This window comes from Adiantum capillus-veneris, chromosome 7 (assembly GCF_014529385.1).
Source record: "Adiantum capillus-veneris isolate H3 chromosome 7, ASM1452938v2, whole genome shotgun sequence".
NCBI lineage: Eukaryota > Viridiplantae > Streptophyta > Polypodiopsida > Polypodiales > Pteridaceae > Adiantum > Adiantum capillus-veneris.
Genome location: NC_140937.1, coordinates 45,328,380 through 45,354,830, shown reverse-complemented (window position 1 = coordinate 45,354,830; position 26,451 = coordinate 45,328,380). Strand labels below are relative to the sequence as shown.

Sequence of the window (26,451 nt, the reverse complement as noted above, 5' to 3'; positions counted from 1 at the left end):
TAATCACAAAATTGGCTTTGATTACATTGGCCAAAAAATCAATTTATGTCATGTGATAGGCTCCTAAAAATTGGGCAGATTTAGATAGATGGTTGACACATATGAAGCTATACAATCATTTGAAACGCTTTCTTTGGATAGCGCACTGTTGCGACTATCCTCATCACAGTGTCCCCTCATGTGACATTGATAAGGTTGCTCTAAAAAAGCCCACCTAGTATCATGTTTGTAACTACCTACTTGTACAGCCATGGTACTCTTTTTTACAACATTCTGGTTGAAGCAGTGGCCTTACCTTTACCATCAGATTGCAGGGAGAAGCTAGAACAAGCGTCTTTGCAGCAGAATCTTAGGGATCCGAAAAGAGGTGAAATTAGAGCTTCTGGACTTCCATCTTTTCTAAATGTCTTGTATGACCATGTCAAGCTCAAAATACCTAGCTCTTGGCCATTTCTTTCCTCCATTGATTGCCAAGATTTTGGCAATCATATAACAAACTCTGGCTACGTATGTCCTGTGCGAATCGTACATTCAGTACTTAAAACCCCAAGCAATGGAGGTCAGCAAAGTTCTGTATAGAGTGGGCTGGCCAAGCTTTTTCCTCTCAAGTAGGCTACAAAGTGACATTCCACACTGCAAGTTCTCCCTCTGTGCATTGCTCATGCACGCTTTTTATTCTTTCAACCGATCGACAGATACCGCTGCAGGTCCAGTCAAACGATGCTGCGCAAGCATTTCCTGTCTGTGCTTTCCATTCACAATCTGCAAAACCTTTTCCTCATCAAAACAGATGATAAGCTGTAGACAAAAGACAAGAGACACCTAAGTCGTGAATTTTGGAGTCACCTGGAGGTGTCCCACAGCACAATCTCCTATCATCAATATGCTCGACGTCAAGTCCAATAAACCAAGCTCCCAATGAAACATCCTCGTTGGCATACTTGTGCAATATCTTCCTGGAAAATGCTACAAATTATTTGTCAAGCAATACAAGGAAGACGAAATGCAGATATGCCTCAAAATAATAAAAGCTTACTCATTCGTATGTATGTAAGTTGCCAAGTCCTTGGAAATTGCATAAAGCTGCCCAGTTGCATGTCTGAAGTATCTGTTGCCTTCATCACCAAATTTCCAATACTCTGGCTCATGATATCGAACACCCCTAATACATGAGAAGAACATTACTCCACACTGCTGATAGTCATGCTCTTATGAAGAGGAAGAAATATATCTAGATTGGTTATAATGAAAACATAAAAAAAGAATACATAGCTCTGTTTCGCACTATCATGATTGACCTTTGTTTGGCAAAAATTTATAGAACTATTTTGGAGCATGCGTCGAGTCACTGGGCTGAAAGGTATGGACATAGAGAGATGGAACAAGCTGGTTTTAAAAAGGCTCCCTTCCAAGTATTTGGCAACCTTACTGAAGGACACATCATTGATCTTTCCGGAAACCTGGAAAGGCGCATAGTATTGCATACCTATCTTTGAGAAAAGCCTCTCCCTACCCTTCCTCTTTCTAAGGTGTGCCTTAAACAAAGAAGCACCCAATCATTCTCCTTCAACTGCAAGTCGTGTCCATGCTTGTCTGCTGCCTTCACCTGCTGTGTCCGAGACTTCTGCAAAGCCTCCTTGACCTTGCCAGAAGGAGTCTCCAGATCTTGTACCAAATGATCTTCTTCAGACATCTTGTCCTTGGTGCACAGAACATTTAAAACCTTCTAGCCATCCTCCACAAATCTCAAACGGTGCTTTCCAAGTTACCCATCAAAGTGTGACAGTGCTTTTGTAAGAAAACTCGAATGGCAAATACTTCTCCCACTACGATCTAGATATCTTCAAAGATATAGCACTTCAGCAAGTTTAAAACCATTGAGTTGGTAATCTTTGACTATCCATTGATCTGCGGATGATGAAGCGTATTTGAGCCGCCACATGGGTCTACTTCAAGCAAATGTTTGCATCTGCTTGGCTGTCAAATGAATTTGAAGCCGACGTCATGACAGAATGGCACCACAGCTTACTTCGGCTACATGCAAGAGCTTGCTGGAGTACAATCGGAGGTTTTGTAAAGCGCTACTCTCAGTGACCTCCTACAGATTTGTGCCATTGACAGAGCAGATAGAGAAGTATTGTTGTGGGCTGCCTAAAGGGCTTCGCGATTACTGTACCAAGAACAGAGTGGCTACCCTCGCTCAACTTATGGAAGTTGCTAACACTGGTCTTGCCTTGTTGAAAGGAGAGGATAGTGGGTTTCCGAGCAACGAGAAAGGAGGGCAGCAAAAGAAAAATTCAGAGAAGAAGCCCTTTGTGAAAAGGGCTCCAGAAGCGTCATAGGGGTCAAAAACGGTCACCAAAGACAAGGATTCAACCGGGACTTCTGGAGTGCAGGCAAAGAAACAGAAAAGGAAGCCTTTTGTGCGCAAGTCGCTCGAGTAAAAGAAGGTCCTAATGACTGAAAATAAATGCTTTATATGCGAGCAGCTTGGTCACTTTGCTAAAAGACCAGCTGACTCAGATGATAAAGAGGACCAAAAAGGCAGGAAGCCTAAACCCACGACAGGTTTAGTGCCAGATATGGTGGGTGATAGGCCCAGTACAGATGCCAGCGAGTTATGCCCTGTATGCAGGGCATGGGATAAAGTTAGGGATCAGATGGCACTCATCTTCTTTGATCCAGGTGCCAAAGCAAACTTTATCTCACCAGAGTTAGCTATGAAGCTAAGCTGGGCATCAGAGCTGAAGAAATAGGGTACACAGCACAGGCAGGGTTGGCATGTCTTGGCCACTCAGAGTGTGTTACTCCCATTATTGGAAAGCTGCATCTGCATATTCAGTCGTATGTGGACACAGAAGAGTTCCATATCATGCCATTGGAAGGGTACGATGTGCTACTAGGAATTCCGTGGATGTTCAGAGTGGATGGCGTGCTGGATGCCTTCTGCAAGACAATCACCCTTCAGCATAGGGGCAAAATTCATGTTTTGGATGTAAAGCTCAAAGGGGAGTCTATCCCTATTGTATCTGCTTCCGCTATCACTTCTGTAATAAAGTATCATCTTTCTGTGTACTTGATTTTTGCACGTGATGTCTCAGATAGTTGTCAGTCAAATTTATCTGCGTTAGATAAAGAAAGGTCAACATTTTTGCGAGAGTTTAGTAACTGTTTCTCTGATTCATTACCGTCGCAATTGCCACCAAAGAGACCTGAGGACCATTGGATAGATTTGGTGCCAAGGTGTAGCCCACCAAATAGACCTCCCTACAGGGTTAGCGCAGCGCAACAGAAAGAGATTATGGGCCAGGTTGAGGAGTTATTAGAGAAGGGGTTGATTTAGCCTAGTTCTTCACCCTTTTGCTCCCTAGTGCTCTTAGTGCAGAAAAAGGATGGCTCATGGCGCATGTGTATTGATTACCGTGTGTTGAATAAGAATACTATCAAGAATAGGTTTCCTATTCCTAGAATTGATGATATTCTCGATCAATTAGAGGGTGCTGCAATTTTCGACAGGATAGACCGTAAGAGTGGGTACCATCAGATTCGTTTAAGGCCAGAGGATGTGCACAAGACTGCGTTTAGAACAACATTTGGTCTTTATGAGTTTCTAGTGATGCCGTTTGGGCTAAGAAATGCTCCTGCCACATTCAACAAAATGATGGACCGGATTTTCCGCTCGCATCAACAGTTTGTTCGGACGTTCTTCAATGACATGATAGTCTATTCGAAGAATGAAGAGGAGCAAAAGCGTCACTTGACCATTGTGTTCAAAGAGCTGCGCAGTCACAAGCTACTTGTCAATCCTAAGAAAGTGAAATCTTCCTGGAAGAGATCCACTTTCTTGGCCACATAGTCTCAAAGGATGGTGTCAGAATGGATCCTGCAAAGGTCAAAGCTGTGAAGACATGGCCAGACTTGAAGACTGTTGTTAGGTGCAGCGGAATGATTGTTTGTGCTTTGCTCAAGATGAGTGCTCCAAACTGTGCTCAAGGTTCCTTTTGTTCTTATGGAAGGTAGAGCCTTCCGTTCTTAATGAGAGAATGCTATGATCACAAACAAAGTGAATGGACATTGTGCGTGCAAGTGAATGAGACTGAGAGATAGAGAGAGAAGAGAGATACGACACCAGAGACAACGTAAAACCCTCCTCCGAAGGCCCCACTCTCGTCGGCGAGAGTGGTCTACTTATGATTGCACAATCTGGTACAAATGGTATGCATGGACTGATGCAAGTCTAGGCTATGTTAGCGATGACGATGGTGACGACGAGGCCAACACTATGGCTGAAATCTGCAATCTTTCTACTGCTGTCCAAAAACGCTATGGGCTGAAATCTGCGACTAGTCCAAAAACGCTGATTTGGAGGCTGTTTTCTATGGGTCTTTGACGCTGAAAATCTGCAGGTTTAGGGCTGAAAACTGATGGTCCTTCCGGGGCTGGATCTGCTACTCTTCGAGGCTTGAATCTGCAACTATTTCATGGCTGAAATCCGTGCTTAAAACTGGCCGAGGCTGAAATCTGCAAATGCCAGGAAGTGTCAAAAACGCTAGGGCTGGCTGACGTCAGAAAACGCTAGGGCTGGGTCCTTGCAAAAACGCTAGTAACTGTGGTCTTCTGGCGATGACAACTGCTGCAAACCGCTAGCTCTGGGGATGATGGCGATGGTGTGGTGATGCAGAAAACGCCAGCTTGGAGATGCTTCTAAAAACGCTAGGGAAGGGAATCTGCTGCTTGGAGGGGAAGGTCCACCAACGTTCTTGTGAGAAGTTGCCTGCTGAGCTTGGCTCCTGTTGCCTCTTCTGCCAAATAATGCTAGCTTTGGTTTGCTTATATATTTTCTTACCCAAATTGCCCTACCTACTTTTGTTGGAAAGTCACTTAAATTAATAAGTGAAAAATGTCAAAAATAGTAAAAATAGGCTAAATGCACTGGAAAAATCCCCTAACTGATTCTAATGGATTCTAATGGGAATACTGATGATCATGCTGTGTGCAACCAGATGATATGCATCTACACTAAGTGACTGGGCATGCACGGTCTAATAGACTCACAAAAGTGCCAAATCACTTCTAATCTAGACTGACTGGACTGACTGAACCCTAATCATGCTGTAGCTTGTCCACGGACACATAGGGTTGGATGTGTCACGTGACAACTGTGCACGATGTTAGAAGCTTCTTGGGATTGTGTTCCTACTATAGAAGGTTTATTAGAAATTTTGCAAAGATAGCATCACCTCTTCACGCTTTGCAAAAGAAAGAGGTCACTTTCAGATGGACCCAAAAAGAGATTTCAGCATTTAGTCTCCTAAAGGAAAAGTTGACTTGCAGATCCAATAATTGTTTTGTCAGATCTCAAGAAGTCGTTTGTGGTCCAGTGTGACGCGTGTGGTAGTAGCATCGGATCAGTGCTAATGCAAGATGGCCGGGTAGTAGCTTATGAAAGCTAAATTTTGCAAGGGCCAAAGAGGACTATGCAAGTCTACGAGAAAGAGCTCTTGGCCGTGATTCATGCGCTTTCTAGCTGGAAGCACTACCTTTTAGGTGTTGATTTTATTGTCCAGACAGACCATCAGACCTTGCGATACTTCTTGACACAGTCAAAGTTATCCGAAAAGCATATGCGATGGGCAAACATTCTTTCTATGTTCCACTTCCAGATTATGCATATGGAAGGCAAGAAGAATGTTGTGGCTGATGCGTTATCAAGGAAGCCACAAATTTCAGCTATGTCAATTCCTTATCATCACGAGTTAGATGACATGAAGGAATAGTATGCTACTGATGAAGATTTCGCAAGGATCTTTGAACAGCTGCAAGGGGCCAACATCATGAGCACTACCTCCTCAGATATGGTTTTATGATGATGCATGGGAGACTTTGTGTCACTAAGCCATTGCGACATAAGGTCATGGAAGAGAGTCATGTCTCACCGTATGCAGGGCATCGTGGTATTGATGCGACAGTTAAAGAGGTAGAGACATTCTTCTATTGGCCTACCTTGAGGAGAGATGTGTATGCCTTTGTGCGAGCATGCGTGATTTGCCAAAAGGTCAAGTTTGACAAGCAAAAGGCACCAAGGCTATTACAACCACTGCCAATTCCGGATAAGCCATGGGAAAGCATTGCTATGGACTTTATCTTTGATCTTCAAAGAACGCCAACAGGGAATGATGGTATATGGACCATTATCTGCAGGTCAGCAAACAAGCAGACCCATTTTATCCCTGTCAAGAAGAAGATAAAATCTGATCAGATGGCACGCTTGTTCATGTACAATGTGTTTTAAGTACCATGGTATGCCACAATCGATTATCAGTGATCGTGATCCTCCCATGACAAGTTTGTTTTGGAGAGGATTGTTTGAGAACATGGGCACTACGCTCAAGTTCTCATCTTCATTTCATCCACAAACTGATGGACAGTCAGAAGAGGCTAATTCTATTGTCTTAGATCTGTTGAAATGCTATGTGTTAAATTATAAAGGCAAGTGGGAACAGTATTTGCCTATGCTTGAATATGCGTATAACAATACGGTGCATTCGTCGACTGGCAAGGCACCTTTTGAGATTGTTGAAGGCGGCAAAAAAGTTCCTCCCATTTTGCATACAAAGGACAAAATCTTTGAGGCAAATCGATATGTTGAGAACATGGATGAAATGTATAAGAAAATTGAAGTTACCTTGGAGAAGACTCGGGCAAAGCAGAAAAAGGTGGTTGATCGTCACCGTCGTGAATTGATGTTCACACCTGGTGGGTTCTGTTAAGGTTCAAAAAGGCACGGTTAAAGAAGATGAAGGGCAAGAAACGGCTGTTTCCTAAGCTAAACATGCGTTACTATGGGCCTTTTCAAGTACTTGACAAGATCAGCGATGTGGCATACAGGCTGAAATTTCCTGATGTGTGGAAGATTCATAATGCGTTCCATGTGAGTCTTTTAAGACCCTTCGTGGGTGATGTGCCAGAAGATATGCCAGATGAGGATCAGCCAGAAGTTGAGGAACTTGAGGAGATCCTGGTTCCTGAGCAAGTTTTGGCACATAAGGACAGAAAAGTTAAAGGGCAGGTTGCGAGACACTACTTGGTGAAGTTCAAGAACTTTCCGCTTATGGATGCAAAGTGGATGGAAGAGCATGAAATGTCAGAGTCACCAAATGTATTGCAGCTTTACCTTGAAGCCTTTGGGTTACAACCTACTTATGCCCCAACTCAACGTGTGCAAAGGAGGGGTAATGATAGGGCTAGCACATCAAATGTACATATGAATTCAGTGTAATAGATGGAAATGACAAAAGTATAAAGGTCTCATTAAGTCATTTGTATCTATGTGCTACGACCTTTCTTGCGGATACATGCGATGATAAAAGAGTGTTGATAGCACAAGATCATCAGTGGCGTGCACTTATGGTATGCAATCGAGGACATTTGCGATTTTAAGAGGGGGGTATGTCACGAGGACGTGACAATTGTTAACTATGTCACGAGGATGTGACAACTGCTAACCTTAGTTGTTTGGTTTCTTTCCAATGATTTTTGTTTTATTTTTGAGACCCTCTTTTTGAAGTTGCAAATGGTCGGACATTGTATGGCCAATGTGAACGGTAGTTTCACCTGCGACGGGAAGTTGGTCGGCACTGAAATTCGTACAGTAAGAGGATGTCTAGGCTCAGTTCAAGATCATGTAGGTCCCCCCGCCGCACTTAGCAAGTTGGTGGATACTAGGAAGTGAACTCAATAAAGGCATAAAGTCAAGGTGGATTCACCAAAAGAAAATACCCGACAGTTGGGCCACATTGCATTTTTGGATGCAGTCCCAATGGGGATAGATGGTCAGAAGACCGGTGGGAGGCCAACGGAAGCATCTCCTAGATAATGCAACTACTATTTTGGGCCATGAAATGTGTTCGCGTCATTACCTTCGGAATGACAAGGTGAACATTTTAGAACTCTGCCGCAAAGTCAACTAGGCAACCAGTCATGAGATTTTTAGGCAGCAGCCCCGAAACGGGAAAATGCTTGTAAACGCGCCAAGTGGCACATTTCTGTGCACTTTCCTCATGCATGAAGAAGTGGCGCTGAATTTGTAGCTGGGAGGCTCATTTTGCAAGAACTGTCACAGGTTAAGAGCTATGGAGTGCTTGCTTTCCACTCAATGTGCTAAGAGTGATGACTTGCACACTACCAATTGCTCTCTCTCTCTCCCCTACGTGCAGTTATGTGATGCCCCACAAGAGGGCTCTTCATTTGACTGATATACAATTGTGTGGGTTCATGCGCGATTGCCGAGGCAAGAGCCTCTTGCAGAGGTACTGGATTAGCTAGTTGCTAATCCCCCACGGGAACAGGTGAATCCGGAGAGGTTTCACGTAAATAATCTGCAAGAAGCCCTACAAGTGCGGGAGCTCCAGGACTTACTACAAATGCGACCGGCTCGCGGAACGGAGCCCAAAACAGGGAATTACAGCTGCTGTGTATTTTTGCAGGTTTAGGGTTTCGGCCCTAAACGGTCCCTAATACCTCTAGGAGGTCCGGGGACACGAGGGGACTGCTGTCGAGGTGATTTGGCACATTTTCAGGGCAGAAAACAGAGAATTCAGCGTGCTGCAGATTCTCGCCAGGTTTTGCAAAGTGTCCGTATGCGTCGGGAAAGTCATCTATTGCGTGGGGATACTGTCTGTGAAGTGTCCTAGTACAGTTATGCTGCCGAGATCAGGCCAGAACAGGTGGTTTTCAGCCCGGATTATGCGGGACAGCTTGTAGGAAATCACAGGCTTTATTCCCTCTGTTAATATAAAAAGAATACCGAAAGGGGCACCAATTTTGGGGCCTACAGGTTGTCGGCGTCTGCTCGGAGCATTCTAGCTTCCGAGCCGTGTGTACATAAGTGTTAACTCCCATCGCAAGTTCCGTTAACTCCCATCGCAAGTTCCTTTTGCAAAGTACTCTCTCTCTCTCTCTCTCTCTCTCTCTCTCTCTCTCTCTCTCTCTCTCTCTCTCTCTCTCTAAAGTACTGTAAAGAATGTCGGGCGAAAGCCAAAGCTTACCGCCCCACAGGCCGGTTTCAAATGGGATTCTCGATACATTCAAGGAATTTGACTTACCCCACTGATGAAATTTTGACTCAAAGGACCAGACAGACCTCGAACAATGAAATAGAAAGAAAAAGAATCCCTAGGAACAGAAAGATACACCACACCAATTGACTCTTAGAGAGAGGGATAACTATCTCAAAGAGGGGAAGTGTTTTGGTTGCGGGGAAACAAGGACACATCTCCGCAAAGTTCCCCAAAAAGGCACAACAAGGACAGACTGAAGACAAGCCAGAGAGTTCTAGAGCAGCGGACGAACGTCGCAGAAAAGGCAAGATGAAAGCAGGACTGGTACCGGATTGCATGCAAACTGACCCAAGCGAGATGGATGAAAGTACAAAACTTTGCCACACTTGGAACAAAATGAAAGATTAGGAAGCCCTATGTTTTTTGATGGAGGAGACAAGGCCAACTTCATTTCACCTCAATTGGCGGCACAGCTGGAGATTACGCCCGACAGGATGGGCCATCGGCTGAGGCAGTTCTGGCGGAGCCCGGATGAGATGTAGCCATTACGCCTGTCATTGGCAAACTTCGTTTGCATTGTTAGGGGTATTTAGGACACGAGGACTTTTACATCATGCCTTTGGAAGGGTGTGACGTCCTCCTATGAATCCCTTGGTATGATAAGAACAACGTCGTAGTCAACTATCGGGCCAAGAAAGCGACTTTGACAAATGAGAAGGGCAATGTAAAATTGAAGGGCGAGTCTGTCCCTATTGTATCGGCTTCCACCATTTCAAAATTAATGAATCCAGTCTTTTTGTTTACTCGATCTATTTGAAAGAATTGAATGATGACCATCGAACGAACATGTCTCAACTAGACAAAGAACGACAAGATTTTATGCACACACATGCAGATTGTTTCTCAGAAGGCCTACCAGGCGAGTTACCCCCATCTTGTCCTGAGGACGATACTATTGATTTGATTTCGGGAAGCACACCACCGAACTGGCCATCTTACCGTGTTAGTCGAGCCCAGAATGAAGAAATCATGAACCAAGTGAAAGACTGAGACCGAACTCTTACAAAATTGTAAATCTGATACCATGTCTGGGCACAAAAATACTAGAACAAAAATACTACTACTACTAGAATCCATCCTCATCTGCACTCTGGATGTCGAGAGAGTATGGCTCGAATCCTCTTTTGTAGTCTTTGTCGATGCTGTGTAGACCCTCTCCTCAATCGTGGGCGTCTGGATCTCTGTAGCTCCAGTGCTCGGTCGATGAGGGTGCCGGCAGTGGTCGAATGAGTGTGGGCCGAGCCCTGCAGTGATGGCTGCTCCTCTGGCTGTCCCATATCTAGTGAAAAGAAATCTGTAATCTGTCTCTGGGACTGACTCTCTCTAGCTCTCCCCAGTGAAGTGTCTCTATATCCGTGTAACTCAAGTAGATATAGCCCAAGACATCTCTGATCCTCATAACTCATGACCCTAGAGAAAGGACCGAAACCCTCTCTAAATAAGCAGTGGAAACGGTTCCGAATCTCATAGTACATTGTGCAAAGACATATGTAATGTAGCTATGTCTCTGGCTCTAGCTGGCATAAGCGGCATATCCTGTTGTCTGCTCGTATCCCTCTGAATCTATCAGTCTCAATCTCCAACTGATGTGAGGATCTGCGTATCTGACCTATGGCACACCGCAAACCATGAGACATGTATCCATGTAGCTGGGTCGAATCACAAACCCATCTTCTGTGAGGTGGAGAAGATGCTCTCCACAGAAAGCCATCTTCGTGCCCAACTCCTGCGGCGGCTCTATCCATGTCCTCCTGGTATCCAGCTGCACACACAATATCCACTCACTTTGTTCGTGATCATAGCACTCTCTTTAAGACGGAAGGCTCTCTCCTTCCCTAAGAACTAAAAGGAACCTTGAGCAATAAAGATCACTAATCTTGAGAAAATACAACATTCATTCCGCTGCACCTAACATTAGTATCAGAGCTTTGGAAGTGTTCTGCATTACTCAAGGAAAGAACCACAAGAATTTTTTTTGTCGCACGAACCCAAGTTTACTTGGGCGTGGCGATACCTGATCGTGTTTTGTTGAAGAGTGACAGGAATCCCAAGAAAGAAGGGCTTGTCCAGCCTCCCCTTGTGTCTCTTTTCACTCATTGAGAGCGGACCGTGCACTTAGCGGCCGGCCAATCGACGTGAGGTGGAAAAAAGCAACCTTGGTGTGAGCGCAAGGCCGCCAAGGGGTGCGCCCGCAGAAAAGGGTAGAACTCGGGTGAAGAGAAGATCCTTCTCCAACGCGATTTGCAAGCGAAAGAAATCCTCAAGAACCTCAAGAACCCAAGACCCTCAAGAATCAAGAACCTCAAGAACCCAAGATTCTCATGAATCAAGGACCTCAAGAACCTCAAGACCCTCAAGAACCCAAGTTCCTCGCGAGCTTAAGACCCCAAGATTATAGTGCATGGTCGTCACCCGAAGCGGAATCGATACTTCGCATACACGTGATGAGCATGAGAGAGGCGATGAAGACTCGTCCCCACTCGGAGATGATTTCTTCAACCCTTCCCCTGCGCCAAACCCTATGGAGGCAATGGTCAAGCAGATGATGGCCATGAAGGATAGACAAGAAGCAAATCGCCTTGCTCAGGACCGTGAGCGCCTTGCTCATGAGCGATGAAAGAAACGCACAACTTGCCGCAAAACAAGAAGAAAATCGACTTGCTTTCGAACGCGAGCGCGATCAACGAGAGGCTCAAAGGGAGATTCGCCATCAAGAATTTATTTCCCACATGCTAGCCTCGAAGACCGAACCACCCAAAGATCGTGGGAGTTCCTCTAGTGGTGCAAGCCACGATGCGGATTCCAACAACCCAGTCACCGAAAAGTTGACTTTCAGTAAGTATGATGATAAGATGGATGCTACGGTGATTCATTCTTGGTTGCATCAATTTAATGCTTATTTTGCGACAACTAAGAAGACAGGAAATAGCAAAGTTTTGACGGCAGCTATGTACCTTGCCGGTGATGCCATCAATTGGTACCATGCATGGCAAGAGGCACAGCTAGCCGCGCACCTAGAGGCAGCCGACGATTTCACGCCCCTCTCTTTTAGTTGGGCTGATTTCCAAGACAAGCTCAAGGCGCGGTTTATGCCACCTCAGTACCTCACACGATTGAAAGAGGATTGGCGTAATCTCAAGCAACATGGTATGCCAGTCATGTCTTTTTCTAACCGTGTTTTGCAACTAGGCACTCAATTACGCAAGTCGGATGATGAGTTCAAAGAGGCTTTTCTCTTTGGGTTAGACGAATACATCAAGTTTGACGTTGAAGTCTTTGACCCCGCGGATCTCAACAAGGCGGTAGCAATCGCTCTCGCACAGGAGATGAAGCACAACAAGGGAAAGCCTAAGGAGAACAAGACTTCCACAAGTACCTCGCAGACTTCTCAGAATCCGCAGAACGGTAAGAATGGTAAGAATGATAAATCTTCTAACCAATCTTCCAACAGTCTCTCATCAAAGAATTCTTCCAATGAATCTAAGGGTAAGGCTAACACAATTGCTAAACCTAAGCTTACTCCGTATGAAAAGGTAGCACAAGGAATTGTAGGAGGCTACATCACTTCGGAAGAACAAAGCACTTATTCTAAGGAAGGTCGTTGTTTTCATTGTCACATTAAGGGTCACAACATGTCCTAAGCTTGAATCAAATGAATCTAAAGAACCCACAGCACCCACTTCCTCTGTCAATGCAATGAATGATAACACGATTGTGCCCAAAGTTTCTCAGGACCCTCCCATTGATGATTCTCTCGTTAAATGTTATGGTTGTACGTCGGGGCACCATTTTGTCATATTGTTTGACCCAGGTAGTATGCATGATGTGATCAGTTCCTCTCTTGTTGAGCGAGCCCGCCTCGAAGTTAGTCCGAGATCTCCTATCAAGGTCTCTGGCCTTCATCCTGGTATGGACGCTCTCATCACAGAGGAATGCCTTGATGTGTTGTTTTGCAATTCAACAGACTGCCTTCACTAGAAGATTTGTTGTTTCTCCTCTCTCAGGATGTGATGATTTTGAGCATTCGATGGTTTCGTGATAATGATACTCTCATAAAATTTTCGGATAACACTATAACTCTCAATGCCGACAGTGATTCTCCTACTGTCTTTCATGGAGTGGACACTGCTCCTTCTCCATCTCTCATTGCTAATATGCAGGACAAGGTTGAAAGGATTCGAGATAAGGAGATTCTCTCAATCTCTTTTTCTCAAAAGCATGTTACACAGGATTTGCATGATTATGAGAAGCATGATGATTTGAAGGATAATGATTTGCATGATGATTTGGATGATAACAACAAGCATGATGATTTGCATGATCAAGATGTGATTTCTCACAAGCATGAGGAGTTGCATGAAGAAGATGTGATTGTTCACAAGGATGATGTGTTAGTTGATGCTTTTTCTAGCGAACCTAACCTCGTTGTAGATTCAATCAATCACCAAGAATCGATCTTGGCTTTCAAGTCGAGGTCCACAGATCCCCCACAAGAAGATTCGATAGATCCCGAAGAAGCGATCTTGGCTCTCGAGCCCTGGTCCAAAGAACCCTCACAGGAAGTATTATGTGTTCGCATGATTGATACGCACGCATTGTTCGAGTGTTTCATTCGCCTATATTTTAGTCAACATCGTATGTGATCCCTTTTCCTAGGCATGACATATTGTATGTTGAGCACGTTTCTCTCATGGATGAGCACGAATGTATGCGGATTGTTCATGAAAAGCTGAAAAGTTTGTATGTAAGGAAGTCACATTTCATGTCTCTTCCTTGGCATGACACAGTTTCCGAAAGATCGCATGACAGTATGAGCACCAAGCATGGGCATTTCCATTGTGATTTGCCACAGTTGATTGATTTCGATCAAACAGAAAAGATTAGAACGCATTGTTTGCATGTGTTTGATGAACGGGTTGTCACTCCGTCTCTATGTTCATCTACATTGCTTGCACAGTCTTTAGAGAAGACAAGATTTTTTTCCTTCACTGTACATGGAATGGGTATGTTCATGGTTTTGTGTTGGAGATGGTTTCAGGAATTTTCAGCCATGGAGATTCTTGAAGACGAAAGAAGCAGGATTCTAGACGAAGTTGAAGCATCGAAGGAGCCACAGAAGACTTTGTGTCGCTTTCGGCGCGGCCCAAAGAAGCAAGCGTTGCAGACCTTTATGAAGTTCAAGTACCACACGACCCACACATCAGAGTGGGCCGGCAAAGAGTCCCTTCCAAGATTTCGGATGCTGTTGGCGATCTCCCTCGACGCCATACAGTTTGGTACCAGTTCCTCACTTTGAAAAGGAGGGGATGTCACGTGACACATCCCAACCCTATGTGTCCGTGGACAAGCTACACCACAGCAGGGTTCAGTCAGTCCAATCAAGTCTAGATTAGCAGTGATCTGGCACTTTTGTGAGTCTATTCGTAGACCGTGCATGCCCAGTCACTTAGCATAGATGCATATCCTCCGGTTGCACACAGCATGATCATCAGTATTCCCTTCAAAATCCAACAGATTCAGTCCGGGGAATTTTCCAATGCATTTAGCCTATTTTTCTATTTTTGGTTATTTTCACTTATTATTTTTAAGTGACTTCCAACAAAAGTAGGTAGGGCAATTTTGCTAAGTTAATATATAAGCAAACCCAAGTTAGCACTTTCTGGCAGAAGAGGCAGTAGGAGCTTCCCGCTCAACAGGCAACTTCTCAGCAGTACGCCCCCTCAACACCCCCTAGCGTTTTTCAAGCAGTACCATCGCCACCCTCACCCCATCCCTGGCGTTTCCCCCACAGCATCCAGCATCGCCATCAAGTGCCATTCTCTGGCGTTTTCCCGCGACCCATAGGCCTCAGCCCTTAGCGTTTTTGACCATCAGCAGCAACCCCAAGGCCCAACGTTTTTGGGATTGCAAACCAGCAGCAGAACCCAGCGATTTCAGCCTATGGTAGCGTTTTTCGCAGCAGGTTTCCAGCCCATAAAAACGCAGCCTTACCTGCAGTCCATCAGCGTTTTTCAGACCTCGATATCCACAAAAAACGCAGCCTGTTCCCCGCCATAACCTCAGCATTTTGTCATTAGCATGAACCCCGAGAAAACCACCATTTTCAGCCATAAGGACAGCAGTACAGCAGTCAATTTCAGCCCCGAAACAGCCATGAATTTCAGCGATTAGAAGATCCCAGATTTCAGCCATCAAGTCGTCGTCGTCGTCACCATCGTCATCATCAGCATAGTCCAAGTTGCATCAGTCCATTGCATACGCATTGTACACCTTTGTGCAATCAAAGTAGACCACTCTCGCCGACGAGAGTGGGGCCTTCGGAGGAGGGTTTTACAACCTCTCGGGTGTCGTATCTCTTTTCTCTCCTTCTCTCAGTCTCATTCACTTGCACGCACAATATCCACTCACTTTGTTCGTGATCATAGCACTCTCCATAAGACGGAAGGCTCTCTCCTTCCCTAAGAACTAAAGGGAACCTTGAGCAATAAAGATCACTAATCTTGAGAAAATACAACATTCATTCCGCTGCACCTTACACTCACAAAAGTGCCAGATCACTTCTAAATCTAGACTGCCTAGACTGACTGAACCCTGATCATGCTGTAGCTTGTCCACGGACACATAGGGTTGGATGTGTCACGTGACAATCATTCACTTTGTCTATGATCATTTGCACTCGCTCACTAAAGGAACGGAAGGCTCTCCCTTCCGTAAGTAAAAGGAACCCTTGAGCACAGTTCGGAGCACTCATCTTGAGCAAAGTTCAACATTCATTTCCGCTGCACCTTACAAAAATACCGAAAGGGGCCCAATCTTTAGGGCCAATCTCTCTTGGCACGGAACTATGCCGAGCCGTGTCGACTCTCTCTCATTCATCAGAACCTTCGGATGTGCTACTATCTCATTCTCCAGAATCCTGCAATGAGCTGTCATCCGATTCCCCTAATTCATTCTTTTCACTGGCAGACACTTGCCCCTATTGCGGTGGATACTATTCTATCTGTAGAATAAGTCAATGAGCCAGCATGCGTTCCAAAAATCGTGCCTTAGCATGTTGCATAAGTCTCTGAATAACATCAGACTTCAAGTTTAGACAATAGTCTTGAATCTCTTTTAGCAAATCATAGCAAAACCGCTCAATCTAGTCTTTCAAAGTTATCTTCTGGGCCTGATGGGTGTCCTAGTAGCTTGAAAACGTCTCAAACCTGATGGCTTGACTCCCTTCCTTGAACTCCTTGGTTTTCTTGTTGATCTGGTCACTGTCAAAAGAGGACGAGCTCTCCTTCTCCGAACTGCTAGATGGCCTTCCACGCCTTCTAGACTTTTTCAAAAATTTGCTTCTAAAAAAACATCATTGTCTTTGGTGCTTAGCAATTAAGGAACCTTCTTAGCACCCTCGAATACTTCAAATGGCGCCTTCCCCGTGTGTTGTTGTAGGCAAACTCCACCAAGGGCAAATACTTTTCCCATTGAGTCTTCTTATCCGAAATATAAGACTTCAACAAATCCAAAACCATTGAACTTGCGATTTGAAATTGCCGGTGGAACGAGGACGAGAACTGCAACCGCGTGCCAATGTTCTCCCAGATCGCCCTCCAAAACAAACCAGTAAACAAGGACATCTTTGTTCGAAATAATTTACTCGGGCATGCCATGTAACCGAAAAATCTAGGAAAACAAAGAGTCTCGCCAAATGATCAGGCTTGACGGTATTCTTTACCGTAATGAAGTGGACTGCTTGCTAAATCTGTCAATGACTATCCAAATGCCATCATGCCCACTTTGGGTCTTGGGATGATCAAAAATGAAATCCATAGCAATGCTTTCCAAGGGTGGGAGGGTATGGGTAAAGGCTGTAGAAATCTTGGTGCCTTATGCCTGTCAAACTTGACCTTTAAGCATACTAAGCAACTGCGAACAAACTCGTCCACATCCTTTTTGAACCTCGGCCAATAAAAGTAACACTCAACACCCTTCAAGGTGGTATCTATGCCACGGTGGCTGGAAAAAGCTAGACAATGGCACTCTGTCAAAACCTGTTCCCTCAAAGGTTGTGTAACACACATCGTTTCCCCATCAAACAGTCGTCTTGTATGGATTAGCCTACAACAAGCTCTCCACTTTGTATTCGGTGAAAGATATCTGCAAAATCACAATCTGTGGGGTATTGATCTACCATAACCTCGAAGCTTTGATGATGTGCTATGGAAATAGCCAGAACCAAGGGCTGTCTAGACAATGCATCTACCACTATATTCTTTTGTCCTTGAACATGGAATATCTAGAAGTGGAACTCGGATAGATGTTAGCCCACCTCATCTCCTTTCCCGAAAGTTGCTTTTACGACAAGTAGCGTAAACTCTGATAATCTGTAAAGACTATAAAGTCAACTCTGAGTAGGTAGTGTCGCCATTGTGTAAGAGCATGGATAAATGCCCAAAGCTCTTTCTCATAAATGTGTGCAACCATTTCAGGATGTAAAAACATCCTGCTCTCGGAAGCAATTACATAGCCTTCTTGTATCAAAACTGCTCCCAAACTGCGACCACAAGCATCACAGTAAACTTCAAATGGCTTTTGCAAGCCTGGTATGGTCAACACGAGACCAGTAGTCAACTTTTCTTTGAGAGTCTGAAAAGCCACAATCTCTGTCGGTCGTCAAGTAAAAGGAACCCCTTTTTTGAATCAACACATGCAAGGAGCAGCTATCTCTGCAAATTTTTGAATGAACCGCCGATAATAGGAGTAGAAACCCAACAAAAAAAAAAAAGCTTCGAACTTAATGAACATTCTCCAAATTGGGCCAATCACAAGAGGTCTCAACTTTGGTCGGGTCCATCTTTACACCTTCCGTTGAGACGATGTGTCCCACAAAGTGTATCTCACGCAAGAAAAAAAAAACCTCGCTCTTTTTCGCATTTGCAACCAGATTATGTTGCCGCAGTATATGGAAAACTTGTGACAGATTGTGTGTTGTCTCACTCTTGGAGAAGATGATGATGTCGTCAAAGAAAGTGCCCACAAACAATCAATACTCTTTGAAAATCTTATCCATCCTATGGTTGAATGTTGCTGGAGCATTCCTAAGGCCAAATGGCATTACCAAATATTCATACAGACCAAAAGTTGTCCTGAAAGCTGTCTTGTAGACGTCTCCAAGAACAATTCGGATCTGATGATAACCACTCTTCAGATCAATTCAACAAGTAAAACCCTGAAGTCTGTCAAGTATATCATCGATCCTCGAAATGAAGAATCTGTTCTGGTTCATTATTTCTTCATTTTGGGCTCGGCAATCATTCATCGACGGGGAAGGCACCATTTGAAATAATCAAGGACGCTAAGAAGGTTCCTCCATTTCTAAGCACCAAAGAAAAGATTTTTGAAACGGATCAGTATAGTAGAGATTTGGACACTGCTTTTGATAAGGTTCGCGAGGCTCTTGAGAAGTCTCAAGCACAGCATAAGAAGGCAACTGATAAACATTGACGCGACTTGCAGCTGAAGGAGGATGATTGGGTGCTCTTACGATTTGAGAAGGCACGCTTGAGCAAAGCTAAGTATGCAATATTATGGCCCTTCCCAAATTTAAGAGAAGATAAATGATGTATCCTTCATACTGAAGTTGCTAGATACTAGGAAGATTCACAATGCTTTTCATGTGAGTCTCTCGAAACCTTTCAAGGGTGAGGTGTCAGTCGACAGGGAGCCTGAGGAGCAACCTAAAGTAGAAGAGAGCGAGCAGATGAATGATGTATCCTTCATACTGAAGTTGCCAAATACTTGGAAGATTCACAATGATTTTCATGTGAGTCTCTTGCCTTTCAAGGGTGAGGTGTTAGTCGACAGGGAGCCTGAGAAGCAACCTGAAATAGAAGAGAGCGAGGAGATGAATGATGTATCCTTCATACTGAAGTTGTCAGATACTTGGAAGATTCACAATGCTTTTCATGTGAGTCTCTTGAAACCTTTCAAGGGTGAGGTGTTAGTCGACAGGAAGCCTGAGGAGCAACCTGAAGTAGAGGAGATCAAGGAGATACTCGTTCCCAAATAGATACTGGCTCACAAGGAAAGGAAAGTGAAAGGTAAAGTGATATGCCGGTTCTTATTGAAATTCAAGAAATATCCGGCTTTCAATGCGAAGTGGATGGAGGAGAAGGACCTAGCAAATACTCCTCAGATACTGGAACTTTACCTTGAGGTTTTCGGTCTAGCTTCAACCATTCCGAGAGATCCCGCAGATCAGCAAGGTTGAATCTGGTGCAGACAAGACTGCACAAGAGGGGAGTCTCCGCTCCTTCGTCACAGGTTACCCAGATGGAATAAAGTCACTGATTTTCTTTTGGATTTCAGGGATATTGACGGGCTGACAGTATTCTGTTGTATGACATTATGAAAGAAGTACTTCAACAACATGGGAATTCCCAAAATGATTCTAATTTAGGTGTGCTCGCTCATGTGAGTCATGTCAGAGTGCATGTTTGAAAGACGAAATGAGTGCCCCATTTCGGTCTTGAGATTCCATGTGAGATGGACATGATAGCAATATAAATTAGTCAATCCGACATCAGTGAGATCGGTTGTCGATCTAGATGCGATTGCTAAACACATTGCCGAGAGCATGGTTCGAGATCTCGATGGACTTTATGTGAACGTGATGTGGATGTTCAATGACTGTCGTCTTTGTGCAAGATGGAATGATTAACGAAATGACTGTAGCATTTTGGTCTTGAGAAATCTATGGACATGATCGCAATAAGGATTAGTTAATCCGACATCATTGAGGTCCGGTGTGCATCTAGATGCCATTGCTAAATACATTGCCAGGAATCATGGTCCTAGATCTGAAGGGATTCTATGTGATATGACTTAAATGTGATGTGATGTGACTGTCGTCTTTGTACAAGTGCTGGATTTGTGTCGTCTAGTGTGTGAGTGCTTAGAGTCCGTGTCTACTGAACTAGTTTATAGCTTATGTTTCATCTTGCAAGCATAATCGAGGACAATTACAATTCTTTCAAGAGGGGGTATGTCACAAAATGATGACGTGGCATCCCGAAAATGGAAACTGACGGATATAAGTTGTTCTAACTCTTGGGGCTCCCTTCCGATGGGGCCCAAGGGACACAAGGCATTATTTTTAAATGCGTAAAGAGTGTTGATGTGGCAGAGCTGTACGGACGGTATGGACAACCCGAAATTTGTGGAGGATTGCTGACGTGGCAGGCTATACACACCCATAAAACACGCTGGCTACTAACGTGGCAATGTGTACCGATTTTCGTGATGTACACTAACTGCCTAGAGCACTAGCTTTTGGGCCTGAGATGCTTTTGAGACTGAAGCTTTTCATGTACTGCTTTCAGAAGGCCATGGGCCTATAAATTGTAACTAGAGCCTTTCTTCCCCCCAGTTTGCCTGGAAGCATTGAGCAGAGGACCCGCGGAATTTGTACTTTGCTCAATTGTTAATATAAAAATAAATACCAAAAGGGGCGCCAGATTTTGTGGCCAACACCTCTGGGCACGGAACTACGCCGGGCATGTCGAATCTACTGAAGTGTGAAGTAAATTTAAGTGATTTCTCATGTCTCGTGCCAAATTCCTGACTTGGTGTGTCCAAGTCTGTTACAAACTCCGCCACTCTCGTCTCGTGTTCTGCTAAGCAAAAGCGCTGGGCTGATCTGCACCAATACACTAGCTGATCTGTAGAACAGCGCTGCCTTGAACCTCAGCAAAAATGCTAGCATCTCTCCATGCTAATTGGTGCCCCTCTGCATGCTCCTGGCTGCCACAAAAACGCAGATGCGGGGGCTGCCCAAAAACACTGGGCCACATCCCCTCTGCCCACTGGTCCCCAAGCCTCAAAGGGCTGCCCTCTGGAGTGCCCATGAGAGCGCCCCCAGCCTAGGGCTGAATCGCATGCATCAGATAGCCACCGCGCCCCACCCCCCGCCTATGATGCCAAAACCCAAGGCTAAACATGGCTAGACATAACCCGACATGAAAAACCTACCTCACATTGGCCGGGCATAGCCACAAAACAGCCCTCACTCCCCCTAACAACTGTCCCTAGGAGAAACTAGGACCGACTATATGTATCCAGAGAGGTTCCTGAACTCTAACAATGCCCTCCTGCTACAATACCTCTCTACCAATAGAGAGGGGGACCCTTGGGAGGGGGGTTTGCGACCCCATATGGTGTCAGTCTCGTATCACTCACAGAACCTTCACTCACAGTCTCTCTCTCTTATCTATTGCACATCTCTCATTGAAGTAAAACAAACCTTGTGTACGCACTAAGCATTCATCCCAAGCTATCACCATCATTCACTTCCGTTGCACCTAACACCTAGTGTTTTTGAAGTTTGGAAGTCTCTTATAAATAAAGCAAACAAAATTCACAAAATGGTGAGATACTCAATGACTCCAAAAAGAGCTTCTAGTCATCAATGCTTTGATTTCTTTAGGAGTATAAGTAAACATTATCTCTTCATAATTTCAAATTTTGACTTTAGAACCTTAACTCTATATGCCAAAGGAGTCTTGCAAGACCTCAACTTTAACAATAAGAGTCTCTTTCACAAAAATTTTGCTTGCAAGTTCAAGAAGGATAGATGTAAGGCATCTATGGTTTCAAATATGAAGTACACATGGACAAACTAAGATGTGGAGATAGATGGTAAATAATTGTAAATGCGTACACATAATACGCAAACACTAGCTTGGTACAATAAAAAAAGAAGGCGTAATCTTAGACGAACTCACTTTTGAGCAAGGACAGGGCCCGACTTCATGCATCCTATGTAGACTCGAGGATTAGTTCGCAATTTGACAAGTATTGTGCACAAAGCCCCTACAAATGCATAAGCATATGCAGTAAGCCAATACTTTCACCTAACAAAATGTGCTGCCCAAAAACATCATGTCAAAATTCATTGCTTACCAAGATTGACGTGCACGTCATCATCAACCTTAACATAGAAGGCAGCGTCCCATATTGACACAGCCGTAGCAAAGTAAAGTTTTGTCTTGGCTGATAATTCGTGATAGCCTTCAACATGCCCCTGCATAATATACACGAAAAATTCAATCAAGAAAAAAAGTGGAACCTTATTGATGGTCATGATAGCAAGCAGAAACGTTCAGGTGTCAGGTGAAGCTTACCAGACGAAGAATATCCCGATGTTGATTGCTTTCTGCTTCAATAGCCCGATCAAGAATTCCCCCAGCTGTTGCACTGTAAACCCACAAGAGATGTGCTTGAGAGGAAAACCAGTTCGCATTTTTCATGCAACAAGGTGGCATACACTCATGACGCAAGAATATATGCACAGTTTGTTAGCAAAATTAGACCCCAAAAATCAAAGCTTTGATTAAGCAGTAACCTATGTCCAATAACAAATCGAATAACAATCCCTTTCTCTTCCTCCAACTGTTTCAACCTATCACCTGCATTACAAACAGTGAATAAAACCAAAATCCTCGATGCCTACTAAAAGAAAGGTTTTCAGCAATTCACATATTTTTTAGGGCACAAAACATATGATCATACACCGACCTTTAGGCATCCATGTTTCTCGCACAGAGTCCCTACGTTTCCGACTGCTGAATGCTGTATTGATACCAATCACAACAAAAGCTTTTTGGCGAACATCTGAAGCATTAGCCTTTATGCTATCTTTGAATGATGCGGAATCTGACAAATCGGGTTGAACATCTTCAACGGCATCACGGTGAAACTTGGATGCTCTTGAACTGGAAGACGAGCAGATATGAACCAATTAGCCGCATGTTGATAATGTAGTATAACTGAATAACATCATCTAGCCATGTAGAACTGACCCAATGTATGTTCTCTCATCACTTGAGCTCCTGACCCTCTTTTTGATCTTCTGAAAAGACGGCCTTCATGAGTCCAAAACCAACAGACAAGAGTAAGATCAGTGTAAATTGAGAAGAACTCACAAGATCATCATTGCATTCAACACGTATGCTTTGTCCTTCATTGAGCTGTGGGAGACCCTGATTCTCTGAAAGAATCCACATTCTGTCTCATTCCCAAACACAACAAAAACTAAGGTAATTCAGACATGTGCATGCATAGAGCTTGAATTGATGACACATATTATACACACATGGGCAAGTAAGGCCAGGGAGACTGACCTGTTAGTGAAGAAGAGGCCAACGCAAAAACTTGCAGAACACAAGAGGATAACCCATTTATAAGGCAATGCTCCCGAAGCTTTGGAAGGCATTGCTCTGATATAAGATTCTCAAAGCATCATCCTTTCTCCTGCCAGGATCATCAAAGCTGCTCCACTTCCGTTACCTATGGGGAAGTTTATTTTTCGTCCCTACCTTTTCCACTTCTCTTCTCTAAATTACCCACTTTCTCTCCTTTCAACTCCCATTATCTCTTGCTATGACCCACCATGCGCAACCTCTCCTACCATGGCTCTGTACAAAAACAACTACAAACCACCGGGGAGAGAGAGAGAGAGAGAGAGAGAGTGCAGACCGGAAAGGGAATGAGGCTCGAACAAGGAGAGAGTAACTGGCGCCCACTGCCACGCGGCATTCACTGTTGTTCCTCAGAAAACATTAAGGTTAACCTTCGGTAGTACAATACCATCCATATTGGTTGATGCTTAATTTTCAATGAGAGGGAGACCGTGCCATGAGTACACATATAACGGATTTGAACCTTTCACCTTACCCAGCACTCTATGAGTGGGGGCCTAACACCTATGGCAGAGATGATATTCAAAACTACGTAGCAAATCTTGGAGTAGCTCTTAAATTCTAAAATGGATATTTCATTTTGTCCTCTTCATTGAAGCTAATGATTGACGAGCTGCCTTGATTCTAACCCCTTGCTCAAGCACGTTCATAAACAATTTTCCTTCTCCATGCACACTTTGCTACTTACAACTCTCATGTTACTAACAATCCATTTGATGCCACGCTACACTTTCGAAACAACACTTAGCTACCTCAACATAAGGCCATGGGTTTCCCCTTTTCTTCCTTGTAATTGGACCGACATCCTTGTACCATTGTGCCCCCAATTACTATCACTGCAAACAACATTGCTACCCATGGCAACAAACTCACTCAAATAATAAATTGGTCAAAGCCATACACACGTGGCAAGACTCGGCTCCTAGCCTACAACTATGGGAAGGGTGGATAAGGCTACTATTCTAGAAGAGCATTCCATGTATAGTGGTCTCCTAAATATAGAGGCCAAAAGGCTCTATAAGAGGAAATTCACTCAAATAAATAGATTATTCAGAGTCATATACATGTGGCACGATTGAGGTCCCAGCCTACAACCATGGGAACAATATATAAGGGCTACTATTCTGGAAGAGCAGGAGCAAGGTTTGTCTCTGTGTTTGGCTCTCTGGTTTCCCCTCTATTGACCATAGCAAGGTCATCTTCTTCTTCGATTCATCTATCTTCTTTTATTGTTGCTCTGTAATTTGGCCCCCTATTCATATTTGTTTTGTGGCTTGGGCGCCCAAAGGTTGCATCTTTGGCCACCCCAAGGGGCCACTCCCACCAAGGCACCCCTCCCCTTCGAATAATAAGAGGGGAGTTCCACGATAAGTATACAAGGTAAAGACGACTTTAAGGCACGACCCAAGGGTCGACAAGGGAAGGAATTCACCAATTATTTATGCAACTTACTTCACTAATTTGTTGATTTTATGTGCATAGCTTGTACAGGGATTGTGAGTTTGGCTTATGACCTAATCCCTCATTCGACGCTATCCTTGGATCTCACCAAGGAAAAGTAGCAAGTATTGTAGTCATAATACTTTTTGTTTTGGCTATCAAAAACATAGCTTGTCATAATACTAGATCTGATGGTAGAAGTAATGGCTAGGATGGCCAAAATGATGCCCAACTCTGATGGAACTAAAGTTGAAAAAAAGATTGTGTTTTATGTCCGAGCTAACCACACATTAGTATAAAAAGTGGCAAGTCGACATGCCACGGTAGTGTTCGGCAAGGTTGTGCATTGAGTAGTGTTTATGATGTGTTCGAAGCACTATCAGATCCATATTTATGATAGCAAAGTGCATTCTGATTGAATCTCGAGTGTTTTCAGCCGGATTAGTTTCGTACTTGAGGCTTGATGAGGTTCAACTTCACAAGATCAAGCACAACCAAAATCAGTTTCCAATGTTACACAAAGAGAGGGAGGTTGTTCGAATGACAATCTCTTAAATGGTATGGTGGGATTCAACATTCAATCAAGCAATTATGATTACTTCTATTGGGTTTCATCTTTACAGAGTTTTCAACATGTTTTGATAAGTACGACTCACACACATGTTCATCGTATGTTATGTCTACAAGAAATTACGATGTAGTACTTTTGCTAGAGAGACATTTCTTTAAGGGTGTTGCAGACACAAGTTCATTATGTTTTGATTGGGATGAGAGTTTTTCCCAAGAGTTCCACCAACAAGTTTCACATATCAAGACATTTTCATGACAGTCTTGGACTAAGGTACTTTGAATTACAACTATCAAATTATCATGAATGAATTTGACCGATCCACCTTTTATGCAATTTTGGTGTCGATGGTCACCACAAATGCCTGAACTAGCTGGATTTCAAACCAAGTGCTTATTCAACTTTGGTGGTATGGGATGCCAAGTTTGTTTGAGCTAGCTGCCTATGAGCAAAATCCTGTCAAAGGCAACACAACAAGTACTTTCAATTTTCATCATCAGAAATTCTATCTGATGTATCCTTCTCTAAGCGATTTTACCTTTACCTCCATGAGGCGGTACAACCGAACTTATCACTGTAACTCCTTGGTCAAAATTTATACCAAGATAAATTCTCACTACATCACAATAGTATGAGTGTGCAATTTGAGTTAGCTTTGATCATCTGTAGGATCACATTTTGGATACTCAACTTATAATGGTACCAGCCATGTAGGTATAATTCTTTTTAAAGAATAGGGATGTAGGTTCAAATATTGTATAGGTGTGATTGAGCACAGTGTAACATCCATCAAATTGTGGAGTTTAGAAGTTGAGGATCTCATTAAGTTCAGTTCAATCGCTCAATTAAGACTCTTCTTCATTTCAAGGGAATTGCACCTTTACTCCACATATGGAATGTATCATGGCTTTAGACACAAAGCGCTAAAACCATTTTATGTGACATAGGTGAGTCAAACTTCTAACCCTTGACTAATCTACACTAGTATGTAAGCATTTTAGGTTCCCAGAAGGAATTTCTCATGAGTAGGAGCTATAATTTTTGTTCCATTAAGGCATCTAGTTTGAGATTCACTATAGAT

At 43.8% G+C, this 26,451-nt stretch overlaps 1 protein-coding gene across 3 annotated transcripts; it reads right to left on the bottom strand.

Moving 5' to 3' along the window:
• On the bottom strand, positions 1-23,782 carry LOC147453779 (putative beta-1,3-galactosyltransferase 2). Of its 3 annotated transcripts, none has more exons than XM_086515873.1 (11): positions 23,285-23,775; positions 23,087-23,168; positions 22,964-23,010; positions 22,680-22,876; positions 22,507-22,570; positions 22,286-22,358; positions 22,065-22,185; positions 21,887-21,974; positions 1,037-1,162; positions 847-956; positions 1-762 (listed from the first exon to the last, which is right to left on the bottom strand). In XM_086515873.1, exons 1-11 carry the CDS (start codon positions 23,374-23,376, stop codon positions 614-616), a joined length of 1,149 nt encoding a protein of 382 aa, XP_086371999.1. In that variant the 5' UTR covers positions 23,377-23,775; the 3' UTR covers positions 1-613. The 3 variants fall into 3 exon arrangements, with proteins under 3 accessions (XP_086371999.1, XP_086371998.1, XP_086372000.1); XM_086515872.1 differs by having other exon boundaries at positions 22,964-23,013; positions 23,285-23,765; XM_086515874.1 differs by lacking the exon at positions 21,887-21,974 and having other exon boundaries at positions 22,964-23,013; positions 23,285-23,782.
• Between the last annotated feature and the right edge of the window lie 2,669 nt (positions 23,783-26,451).

Bases quoted from the DNA above. Each gene is read 5' to 3' on its own strand.
- LOC147453779 (XM_086515872.1), bottom strand. From the start codon at position 23,376: ATGCCTTCCAAAGCTTCGGGAGCATTGCCTTATAAATGGGTTATCCTC. The intron at 23,169-23,284 runs GTCAGTCTCCCT...GGAATGAGACAG, and splicing joins GGCCTCTTCTTCACTAACAG to AATGTGGATTCTTTCAGAGA. The intron at 21,975-22,064 runs GTAAGCAATGAA...ATGCATTTGTAG, and splicing joins TGACGTGCACGTCAATCTTG to GGGCTTTGTGCACAATACTT.